The 12,520-nt window shown below is 41.0% G+C and overlaps 1 protein-coding gene across 1 annotated transcript; it reads right to left on the reverse strand.

Moving 5' to 3' along the window:
• Positions 1-2,100: 2,100 nt before the first annotated feature.
• Positions 2,101-3,552, reverse strand: LOC121217113 (uncharacterized). The gene is made up of 2 exons (XM_041092674.1): positions 3,123-3,552; positions 2,101-2,216 (listed from the first exon to the last, which is right to left on the reverse strand). The coding sequence occupies exons 1-2, from the start codon at positions 3,550-3,552 to the stop codon at positions 2,101-2,103; spliced, it is 546 nt and encodes a 181-aa protein (XP_040948608.1).
• Positions 3,553-12,520: the final 8,968 nt, after the last annotated feature.

Consider the following 12,520-nt stretch of genomic DNA (forward strand, 5'->3'; position numbering starts at 1 on the left):
GGGCCGTTTAGAATCCGGGCCGTTTTGGGCCTGTTGTACATGGGTCATTTAATTTTATTATTTTGGTTTTGTTTCAGGCCTGGGCTAAATTGGGCCTCTACAGCTGCCCCTCTTTGCTCATTGTTGTGTAACGAGAATGGAGCAAAGATTTTAAAAGGACCAATTTTGCCCGGTCATACCAAGTCTTGACTTCTTCTGGTGCTTCTCTTCTTTGAATAACTTCAGTCCTGCCCACTGTGTCTTATTGCTTTGATCTTTTCCGCAAAAAACTTCAGAGGGACGAAGTTTGTGGTTTTAATCCACTCCACCGCGACTTTAGGGAGATAGGATTGATTTTGTGTTCTCCACTACTGCTTAGGGAGATAGGACTGGTGGCTCAAATATGCTTCACTACTGCTTAGGAAGATGAGATTCGCCATATTCGATCTGCTCCACTACTGCTTAGGGAAATAAGATATTCTATCTTTGACCCGCTCCACTACTGCTTAGGGAGATAGGATCTACCATCTTTGACCTGCTCCACTACTGCTTAGGAGGATAGGACTGGTGGCTTAAATCTGCTTCACTACTGCTTAGGAAGATAAGATTCGCCGTCTTCGATCTGCTCCACTACTGCTTAGGGAGATAAGATCTTCTATCTTCGACCTGCTCCGCTACTGCTTAGGAGGATAGGACTGGTGGCTTAAATCCGCTTCACTACTGCTTAGAAAGATAAGATTCACCGTCTTCGATCTGCTCCACTACTGCTTAGGGAGATAAGATCTTCTATCTTCGACCCGCTCCACTACTGCTTAAGGAGATAGGATCTACCATCTTCGACCTGCTCCACTACTGCTTAGGGAGATAGGACTGGATAAGATGACTTCAGTCCACCCCACTGCAACTTCAGGGGTATAGATAACTTCATTGATCTGTTCTCTGGGGAACATAACCTGTAAAGTCCATTTTATGAACCTATCTATGTCTAGTGATTAGGATGTTATGACCGGAATGAATCAAAATCTCCTAACTAAATGTGCATGCATGAATGCAAAATGTCATGAACATGATCTCTTAATGTTTGAGTTGTGATTGCTCTTTATTCATTAAGGCTCTATTACCAACACGTCAGAACACCATATTGTTCGACTTGTAACACTCATCTTTTCCTTAATCGGATTGCTCCCACTGTAATCTTCAAAGTTCAATCCACTGTAATAAAATTTGAACTATTCTCCTCCTACTGTAATTCAATGGTAAAAAGATCTGATTTTTCTCAATCCTCTGCTATCACAGATCAAGGATATAGGATCTGAATCCCTTTGGTCTTACACCATTCTCAAGGTGTCATACCAATGTTTGTACACAATTGTAGAACTTCCTATTCCAAGCAATCTCTTTTTATCATTCGGTGATCATTGCTTGTTTGTTCAATCCATGCTTAGACCACAAAATTCGAAAGGATAATATTATTTTAGAATTTTCCTTCTTAGATATTCAACATTTAAACTTGGTGTGCTCTAAACAATAGTCCTGTTTCAGGTTCCTGTATTATTTAGAAACTTTTAGAGTGATGTGCAAAACTCCCTTTGCATGAATATTATCAGTCCATTAATCATTATTTCAATGAAAATGCTTGGAAAAAATTATCAAAATGGACAAGATGGAATTTAATTGAGAATAAGGTTCAAAATGAATAAATTAATCAAGATAGCAAATTTTGCTAAGATTCAGAATGAAAAGGATTATCATAATGGATAAGATTTTATTGAGAACAAAACTCAAAATTAAAATAGCAAATTGTGCTAAGATACAAAATGAACGAGATGAAAACAGGTGCCCCAGATACCGTAGCATGAGTTTCTCTGCACCAAACTTTTGGGGAACCCTTTGAATTTGATACGTGTTTGGAAAATTCAGGATGCTTTGTTGATGCTCCAAGATGTAGCATCCCTCCTTCTTGCTAATTCAGGCACATGCCCCACATTTGATCAAAATTTGAACCGCCCTTTTACCGGGTTTTCAATTCAAAGCCCTTTTGGTCACAAAGCGCCCTTTTGGGTTTTCACTTTGGCCTCTCCTTCCTTCTTTTTATTATTATTATTTTATTTATTATTATTTTTAAGCGAAGTACTTCTTCACTGAATTTGAATTCACTGGATTAGGCAAAGTCTTTCCATCCATTTCAGTTAGTATCAGTGCTCCTCCAGAGAAGGACTTCTTCACCACATATGGTCCTTCCCAATTTGGCATCCACTTTCCTCTAAAGTCTTTTTGTATGGGAAGGATCTTCTTCAGTACCAAATCCCCTTCATGGAATTCCCTAGGACGAACTTTCTTATTATAAGTTCGCATAATTTGTTTTTGGTACATTTGACTATGGTGGATAACTCTTAGCCTTTTTTCTTCAACAAGATTCAGCTGGTCGTATCGAGATTGGATCCATTTTGCTTCGTCCAACTTTAGCTCTGACAAGACCCGAAGGGAAGGAATCTCCACTTCGATGGGTAAAACTGCCTCCATCCCGTAGACCAATGAGAAAGGCGTTGCCCCGGTGGAGGTTCTGACAGACGTTCTATAAGTAAAAAGAGCAAATGGGAGCTTCTCATGCCAATCCCTATAAGTCTCAGTCATCTTCCCCACAATCTTCTTTATGTTCTTATTAGCTGCTTCCACTACGCCATTCATTTTTGGACAGTATGGCGATGAGTTGTGGTGCTTAATATTGAACTGGCTACAGATCTCCGCTATCGTACTGTTGTTCAGATTTAGCGCGTTGTCAGATATTATCCTTTCTGGCATTCCATATCGACATATGATCTCTTTCTTTAAGAACCTACTGACTGTTGCCTTTGTGACATTAGCATATGAGGTAGCTTCTACCCATTTAGTAAAGTAATCAATTACTACAAAGATGAACCGATGCCCATTTGAAGCTTTTGGCGATATTGGCCCAATGACGTCCATCCCCCACATAGAAAAGGGCCATGGGGAAGTCATGACATGGAGAGGTGAGGGAGGTACATGAATTTTGTCTCCGTAAATTTGGCACTTGTGGCATTTCTTGGCATATTTGATGCAGTCTCCTTCCATGGTAGACCAATAATATCCAAATCTCATTATTTGCCTTGCCATTGTGAAACCATTGGCGTGTGTTCCACAGACACCATTATGGACCTCTTCCAAAATTTGTTTGGCCTCAACAGAGTCCACGCATCTCAGTAGCACCTGATCTTTGCCCCTTTTATACAAGATCTCTCCATCCAAGACGTAGTCGCTAGCCAGCCTTCTCAACGTTCTCTTCTCATTCTCTGCTGCTTGGTCTGGGTATTCCTGGTTCTTCACGTATCGCAGCATATCTTGATACCAGGGATGATTGTCCTTTTCTTCTTCTACATCAATATTGCCACAGTGGGCAGGAGCCTCATAAATGCTCATTTGGATTGGCTTCATATCTTCCTGTTTATTCACTTTGATCATAGTAGCCAATGTAGCCAAAGCGTCGGCCATCTGATTTTCCTCTCGTGGAAGGTAGCGGAAGGTGATATCATCAAACTCCTTAATTAGTTCCATAACTAATTTTCGATAATTGACCAATTTGGGATCTCTTGTCTGCCATTCCCCTTTGAGCTGATAGATTACCAGTGCAGAGTCTCCATACACCTCTAACACTTAAATCTTACGCTCTATGGCTGCCCGAATCCCCATGATACATGCTTCGTATTCGGCCATATTGTTTGTACAATCAAAATCCAATTTGCAAGTCACTGGATAATGATCTCCGCTTGGGGATACCAAGATTGCTCCGATTCCATTGCCTACAGCATTTGAAGCCCAGTCGAAGTTTAATTTCCAAGCATTGCCCTCTCGAGTATCCTCTTCAGTGGTTGCTACGTACACTGTATCTTCATTTGGGAAATCGAAGTTCAAAGGCTCATAATCCTCTAGAGCTTTACTAGCTAGAAAATCTGCTATTGCACTTCCCTTTATAGCCTTTTGACTCACGTAGAGTATGTCGAATTCGGAAAGTAAGATCTGCCATCGGGCCATTCTTCCATTCAAAGCAGTCGACTCCATCATGTATTTCAGTGGGTCTAGTTTTGAGATTAGCCAAGTGGTATGATATAATATGTACTGCTTTAATCTCCGAGTTGTCCAAATCAGGGCGCAACATAGCTTCTCGATTGGCGAATATCTTGTCTCGCATTCATTGAACTTTTTGCTGAGATAGTATATCGCTCTTTCTTTTCTTCCTGACTCATCATGCTGGCCCAACACGCATCTCATAAAATTCTTAAATATCGCTAAATACAATATCAATAGCCTGCCTGGGTATGGTGGCATTAGTACTGGGGCGTTAGATAAGTAATACTTAATCTTGTCAAAAGCTTTTTGGCATTCCTCATCCCATACACCTGGATTGTGTTTCTTAAGGAGACGAAAAATAGGATCGCATTTCTCAGTTAACTGTGAAATGAACCTGGCGATGTAGTTCAGTCTTCCCAAGAAACCTCGAACTTCTTTTTGAGTGTGCGGCGGAGGAAAATCTTGTATGACCTTGACTTTGTCTGGGTCAATCTCGATCCCTCTTTCACTAACCACGAACCCTAGAAGCTTTCCAGATCTAGCCCCGAAAGTGCATTTGGCCAGGTTAAGCTTTAATTGGAACTTCCTTAACCGTATAAACAGTTTTCTCAAGACTTGTACATGCTCTTTCTCTGTTCTAGATTTTGCGATCATGTCATCTACATATACTTCTATCTCTTTATGCATCATGTCATGGAATAAGGTTACCATGGCTCTTTGATAGGTTGCCCCCGCATTCTTCAATCCAAAGGGCATTACCTTGTAACAGAATGTGCCCCACATGGTTACAAAGGTAGTCTTGTCCATGTCTGCAGGATGCATTTTTATCTGATTGTATCCCGAGAAACCGTCCATAAAGGAGAAAAGTGAGTAACTTGCCGCGTTATCTACTAAAGTGTCGATATGCGGCAATGGAAAATTATCCTTAGGGCTAGCTTTGTTCAGATCCCTATAGTTTACACACATTCGAACTTTCCCATCTTTTTTAGGGACTGGGACTATATTAGCTACCCATTCTGAGTATTTGACCACTTGTAGGAATCCTGCGTCGAACTGCTTCTTAACCTCCTCTTTTATTTTCAACAAAACATCAGGCCTCATTCTTCGTAGCTTCTGTTGAACCGGTCTACATTCTTCTTTTGTGGGCAATCGGTGCACTACTACATCAGTATTTAATCCTGACATATCTTGGTAAGACCATGTGAAGACATCCTTGAACTCTCGAAGCAACTCAACAAGATCTTGCTTTATCTCTGTGGCGATACAAACACCAATTTTTACCTCTTTTCCTTCTCCCAAGCTTACAACCTCCACTAACTCTTTTTGAGGTAAGATTTGTTTTTCTTCTCGCTCCACCATTTTTAACAAATCAGGAGATAAGGTGCTGTCTTGGTCATCTTCAAAATCCTGAAGGTCATCCGTATTCATATCTTTTTCAAATAGGGCATATGGGTCAGTAACAGCATTGCTCACATCATTGATATCGGAAGACCTGTTATTGGGATGAGGGAAAGTCCAAAGAAAAAAGAATCTAAGAATGATAGTATGCACAGTATGATTATAAATAGAATGAAAAGAATGAAAGAATATTTGCTCAATGTGAGACTGAATGATAAGTTTTCATTGAAGTAAGATTTGGAAATGTGCCTTTTACAAAGTGTTCTGAAAATTACTCTGAATTAGTTCTAAATGTTACAGGGATCTCTTCTGCAGTCCAATTGTTCAGAACACTTCCAGGTTAGTAAGGGCGAATACCCGATAAATTTCGTTCCACCCTTTCCTCTTCAGATATAGCATTGATGTCCAACCTTCCAGTCCTTCCTTTCGTAACTTTATTCTTTCATTCGGGGTAAACAATTCCCCCTGACACAAATGTCTTAGATATATGGGGAAAGGTCATCGGTCCCCACTTGGCTTCTATCCCGCTCAAATGTGCTCTTCTTTTCTCTCGTTTTTTCTCTAATTCCTTCTTCCTTTCCCTTGCGTCAGGCTTATACCCCAAACCATAACGGTCCTGTTTGTTAACCGAGATCGGTACTTCAACCCGTCCTTGGAGGTATTTTCCAAGTCCTCCTCCAAGCAACGCTCCCTTTCCCATTGTTAGCTGTAAACTCATTGACGTAGCTTTGGATATCTTGGGCTTTGAAATTTTGCTCCCCTCAATGACAAATGTTGCATTTACGAATTCCAATGATCGGAATAAACATTCTATTATTTCACTATCGACCTCTATATATGGCATGTCATCGGTAACTGATGCAATGATGTCTTCTTCTGCATCTACAGTTACCAATCGGCCCTCTATTACTAATTTCAACTTTTGGTGAAGTGACGATGGTACAGCCCCGGCAGAATGGATCCAAGGCCTCCCCAATAGGCAATTGTAAGATGGTTTAATATCCATTACCAAAAAGTCCACCTCGTATGTATTTGGACCAATCAAGAGAGGTATTTCGATTCTTCCCATTACTTTTCTCCCAGTGCCATCAAATGCTCTCACAATATTTTGACATGATTTCATGTGAGAACTGTCCACAGGTAGCCTGTTTAATGTGGATAGGGGTAAAACATTCAGTGCTGATCCATTGTCAATGAGTACCCCTGGTAGTGTTCACCCTTTGCAACGGGTAGTGATGTGCAAGGCCTTGGTAGATCCCATACCACCTGGCGGGATCTCATCATCGTTGAAGAAGATTAAGTTGTCGGCATTTATATTATTAACCAGGCGATCCAACTTGTTCACTGAGATATCGTTAGCAACATAAGTCTCATTTAGCATTTTTATCGACGCATTACGATGTGTCTCCGAACTTAGAAGTAGCTCGAGCACTGAGATACGAGCCGGTTGCTTATGCAGTTGTTCCACCACGCTGTACTCGCTATGCTTCAAGAATTTTAAGAATTCTTTAGCCTCATTTTTAGTCACTGGTTGTTAACTTGCGATTCAATTTTGGCCATATTTGTTTTATCTTGTTCAACCGCTAAGGCTTTTCCTTTCATAGGCTCCCTTTTTTTATTTGATGGGTCGTAGCGTTTTCCACTACGAGTATGGAAACCTACATCACTACCCTCTTCTGAAGCGTTTACTGGGTTTTCCTCTCCCGGGATTGTCACGTTGCAGTCATAATTCCAAGGAACCTTTTTGCTATCCTTATAAGGAAAGGCTACAGGTTTTTGGATTATGATCCTTGGTGCCAGTTGTATTCCAGATCCTGTGCTTCTTGGCCTTGAAATAATCACCACCGGGTGATTTTGGGCTTTTCTCGTAGGTCCCTCCTCCGAAGCGTAAACTTCTCCTTCTTCTAGTCCCTTGATCTCTTCGTAAAATTCTAGCTCTTTGTTGTTCATCAAATTTTGTACCATGGTCTTAAATTCTGTACATCCCTGGATATTATGACCCTTTTCGACATGAAACTCACAGTAGCTCATCATCCCTCCTGGTCTCCTCTCCAAATTCTGAGTGATTAATCCCATGCCTATCATTTGTTTCAAAACCTATTTCAGTGGGGTTTTTACTTCTGCAATATCTGTTTTGATTCTCTTCCCTATATTTCCGCTTATCATGTTCACCCCCTTGTCAGCGTGGTTAGGCAATGGATTTTCCCCACTGGGTGAATCATCAAACTTGACAACACCCATACCGGTCAGCTTTTCCACCAGCCTTTTGAAGGCTGTGCAATTCTCTATCGAATACCCCGTGATTCCCGCATGATAGTCACATTGCGCGTTCGTGTCATACCAATTGGGGTATGGAGGTTGCAGAGGTTTCAAATAGCAAGGAGAGACAACATGCGCATCAAACAGATTTTGATATAACTCCCGGTACGGCATTGGAATTGGCGTAAACTGGGGCTTCTCGATGTTTTGCCTTTTGCCAGATTCATGTCTTGACAGACTTTGCTGATTAGTAGCTACATTCCTTGGTTGATTCACAATGATTGATTTCGAGTAACCCTTGTTATAAGTGCTCACGTTGTTTACCTCATTCTCCCTTTTTTTCGGGGCTGATCTTCGGTTACTTTCTCCAGACTCGATCCTCCCACTCTTGATGGCATTTTCAATCATCTCTCCATTCATAACTATGTCGGAGAAGCTCTTCGTGGCACTTCCTAACATATGTGTGATGAATGGTGCCTTCAATGTGTTGATGAAGAGCATAGACATCTCTTTCTCCAAGAGTGGTGGTAGGACTTGAACGGCAACTTCCCTCCATTTTTGTGCATATTGCCTAAAACTTTCATTAGGCTTCTTTTCCATATTTTGGAGGGTAATTCTATCAGGGACCATATCGGCTACATGGCTGTATTGCTTTATAAATGGTTGTGCTAAGTCCCTCCATGATCCGATTTTGGCACGACTCGATTGATTATACCACCTAGATGCTGCCCCTACGAGGCTATCTTGGAAGCAATGTATAAGCAATTGGTCGTTGTTAATGTACCCAGTCATACGTCTGCAGAACATGGTAATATGAGTTTCTGGGCAACTAGTCCCATTGTATTTCTCAAATTCCGGCATTTTAAATTTGTGGGGAAGTACCAAATCTGGGACTAAGCTCAAGTCTTTAGCGTCGATCCCATGATAATTCTCGCTACTTTCCATGGCTTTGAATTTCTCTTCGAGCCATTTACACCTTTCCTCCAATCGGCTCGGCAGTTCTTCCTTTGTTTTCTCTTTTCCCATCATTTCGTCAAAATCTGGTACTATGGGATTGGTAGGGGCTTCTCCGAGATGAGAACCTATTCCAGTTTGGAAATTTACTGGCATTGAGGTGCCAGTCTGAAACTGCTGGGGCCTGATAGTAACAGATGATCTTGTAGGTGCACCTCAGCTTGGGTTTGCGCATGAGGAGGAGTGAAACCTGGGGGATAGAGAGGGCTATCATTATTTTCTTCTTCTGTATTAACCACGGGGTCTTTTCCTTTGTCGTTTCCCCCTTTCAACAATTGCGTCAATTCAGCTATCATGCTTTTTTGAGACTCTATCATTTCGTTCATCATATCTTGTTGAATCTTCTCTAACCGCTCTTGCATTTGTTCCTGCATCTCCTTTTGGAGTTGTTCGAGTCTTTCAAATCTTTCGAATCTTTGATCTATGGCTTTTATCTTGCGGCGGGTACCGTAGTGATAAACGGTTGGCTAATTTTTGTTAGTTTCCAAGGTAATTCTGTCATAATTTTAAATTAATTAGGCTTCCTTTTTTTAAAACTTCAATGCATATGATGATATATAGATGCATGAATGCAAAAAGAGGCATTGATTCTAGTTCAATTTCATTAGAAAAAAACTCGACTAGAAAACAAATTCCTTTACATAAAATGGATTATATATACGGCTTTGCCTTTATACTCAAAGCCTTAACCTTCCTAAGGAGCCAAGCTAAATCTCGACCCCGGCTTGATTCTGATTCATACTTTAAACTCAATACATCAGCCTGAACTGCTAAGGTTTGTAAATGATCAGCTGCTTCCCGTACTGGAGTCACGGCTTCGCCCATAATGTAGTCCCTTTCTCTAATTTGGTTTTGAGAATGATGGAATTGCTCTCGCCACTGCTCATTGCTCCTCTCAAGAAGCTCCACTCGTAGTTCAGACTTTTTCCATGCCTCCTCAAGCTCTCCTATCCTCTCGTTTAATTCATCAATCTTCTTCAAACTCGCCCTTAATTCGATCGCGGAGTTGCGACTACGATACAGGTGAAATGACTTTTCCAACTCCGCCACCCGAGCTTTTAATTCCGCTTTCACACATTGACATTTTAATAAGCTTTTCTCCAAAACACTTTCTCGAGCTCGAGTATCTTGGAAATCCTTCTCCCACTTATCAGCCTTGGTTCTTTCTTCTTTGATCTCTTGTCGCCACTGCTCTGACGTTTTGCCCAAACCGGCAGTTCTTATTGACAATCGCAACTTCTTATAATCCGATTTTAGATTATTCAAATCCTCCTCAGCCTTGTTCTTTCCTTTCCTTAGTTTCTCAGCTTCTAGCTTGTGGATATCGACATCTAGTCCCAAACGCATCTTCTCCTCTTCCAGCTGTTCTATCTTCTTTCCCCATTCTGAACTTCTTTTTTCAAAGTCTTGTTTGATGATCTCCAATTCTGACGGAACTACCTGCAGGTGCTTCTCTAGAGATTGAACGCAATCTTCTCTCCGCCCCGGGATATTGTCATTGATCCTTTTACCCCACCACCCGTAATATTCGGGAGTTGTCATTGCCCCTACGGTAAATCTTTTCATCCGGTAAACTCGTTTCCAAGCGTTAGATATTTCTCAAATTTTTCTCTTATAGTTATCATCCTTATAAGAGAATTCACATTGCGCCAACCCATGTGTTGCCGGTATGAACTATCTCGATCTGTATTGTCTTAATACCAACAAAGGGGTATATCCGACAACTCTCTAAATTCCAAGTAAAAGGACCCAGTCAAAGTCCCCACATCGGTATAAAATCTCATCGGGCACCATCCAAGGAGCCTTCCACTCGACATCATCCTCTTGAAGATTTTGGAGAATCGCCATCCATTTTTCCTCTATGATATCGTCTCGTCTTGGTGTAGCTACTAGTTCCTTTAATAGGGAGTAATTTTCTGAGAAGACCTGATACGAGACTTTTTCCACCTTCCAAAAGTGACTATGGAACCTCACCAATAGCAATTGCGCGCATCCAATGAACCTTCCCTTGCCCGCTCTTCGACACGCGTTTAGGGACCTAAAGGTTTCAGCCAAAATTGCTGGGACCGGTGTAACCCCTTTGTTAAGCCTATCAAACAAATCTGAAATCGCCTCATCCACATGGCCTAGTGCTTTAGGGAAGACAACCAAACCATAAACGCTCAATGCAAAAATATCAACCCTTTTCTTTACATCTGGATGTGCCAGGATTAAATCTCGCAAGTTCCTCCAAGGTATGCATTTGCTATCCCCCTTTTGCTTAATCCGGGCTGTGACCCATTGCTCGCTCATTCCTGTGATGCACATTAGTTTCTTCAAGAATGTCGAGACATTAGCTGATCTTGAATAGACTTTGTCAACTTGGATCCTTGGACACCGTAGCAAGGTCGTATACTCCTCTATCGTAGGTACCAAATCTACTTTCCCAAACGTGAAACAATTATAGGCCAGATTCCAGTACTGCGCAAGGGCTCGAAATAAGCGTTTGTCTACTCTCACATCAAGCAAATAAGGCAAATCCCCGTAGTTGCTGTAAAAGAGTTGCTTAATCTTGTTATCCCACTGATTCCATATTTCCTTTAATTCTTGCACACCATCTTGAGTCATACTAATGCGAGTGAAATCCCATAATTCCGATGTGTATCCTTCTGCGAGGCTATCACCCTTTTCTTGCTGAACCTTTTCAGACCAAACTTGGACGACCGCATTGTCTTCCACTTTACCAAGAAACTCTTTTTCCATATTGAGCTTTTCTATTTAGATATCGAATGTTAACCAACACCTCTTTAGAAATGAAATGTCATGCAATCAAAACAAAGCCAAAACAGAATAAGTTAGTATTGCACATCAAGCTAAATTTCAAAGCATGAAAAAATAATAATAAAATAAATCACATATTCAGGTAGCTACTAGGGCTTGGCATAGTTCTTCCCAGGGTAAGCTCTCAAAGCTCGTTATATAGGGTTCGGTTCTAAAGTAAAGGTACCCGAACCAGCAGATTCCTCGATCCTCACCCATTATAGGCTCATATGGAACGAGTTCGGCTCAGGGGAATACATTTCCCTATGGCTGCACGGAGATGAAAATCTCACGAAGACATAGGTACGGATGTATCCCGAAAGTGATTCACTATCCTGCACGGAGGTGAAAACCTCACGAAGGACTAGCTTCTCACTCCCACTTAAAAGGTGTGACCAACGGTCATGCAATGCAATATGCAGAGATAAAAATTTAAAACACAAAACATGATGAAAATTATGAGTTCAAAACCAATGAAATGTAATGAGAGGATTGTATATTTAAACCAAATTTTTCAACTTTCGACAAAAGACAATAATTAATCAACACGTGGCTTGACTCTCTTATTTTCTCTATCCCCAGCGGAGTCGCCAAGCTGTTGACACCATTTTTTTGATAAAAACGGGGTTGACTTGGGTTTTGAAAAATGAAAACGAAACAGGAGTCGCCACCGATCTTTTTAATGAGGTGAGATCGGGACACCTCGAATAGTGGTTGTTTTTAATAAATAATTTGATCTTATTAAAACAACGATTTTGGTCTACAAAATTCAGAAAAATAGGTTCGGGAGTCAGTTACGTACGAGGAAGGGTTAGCACCCTCGTAACGCCCAAAAATTGGTACCTAAATTGATTAACTAATGTCTTAATGTCGAAGATTGAAAATTTTAAAGAGATTTAGGGTACAATCCTTAAAAAAACTTGAATAACATGGATTGAAAATTAAGAGGATATTTGGCTATTTGGACGAACGAGAAATCGAAATC

Source organism: Gossypium hirsutum, chromosome D05 (genome assembly GCF_007990345.1).
Source record: "Gossypium hirsutum isolate 1008001.06 chromosome D05, Gossypium_hirsutum_v2.1, whole genome shotgun sequence".
Taxonomy (NCBI): domain Eukaryota; kingdom Viridiplantae; phylum Streptophyta; class Magnoliopsida; order Malvales; family Malvaceae; genus Gossypium; species Gossypium hirsutum.

What these genes read in the sequence shown, in the direction of transcription:
- LOC121217113 (XM_041092674.1), bottom strand. Translation starts at nt 3,552, where the DNA reads ATGGAACTAATTAAGGAGTTTGATGATATCACCTTCCGCTACCTTCCA. An exon ending in CTGTGGAACACACGCCAATG is followed by an intron (nt 2,217 to 3,122) that starts GTTTCACAATGG and finishes CAAATTGGGAAG; the next exon opens with GACCATATGTGGTGAAGAAG.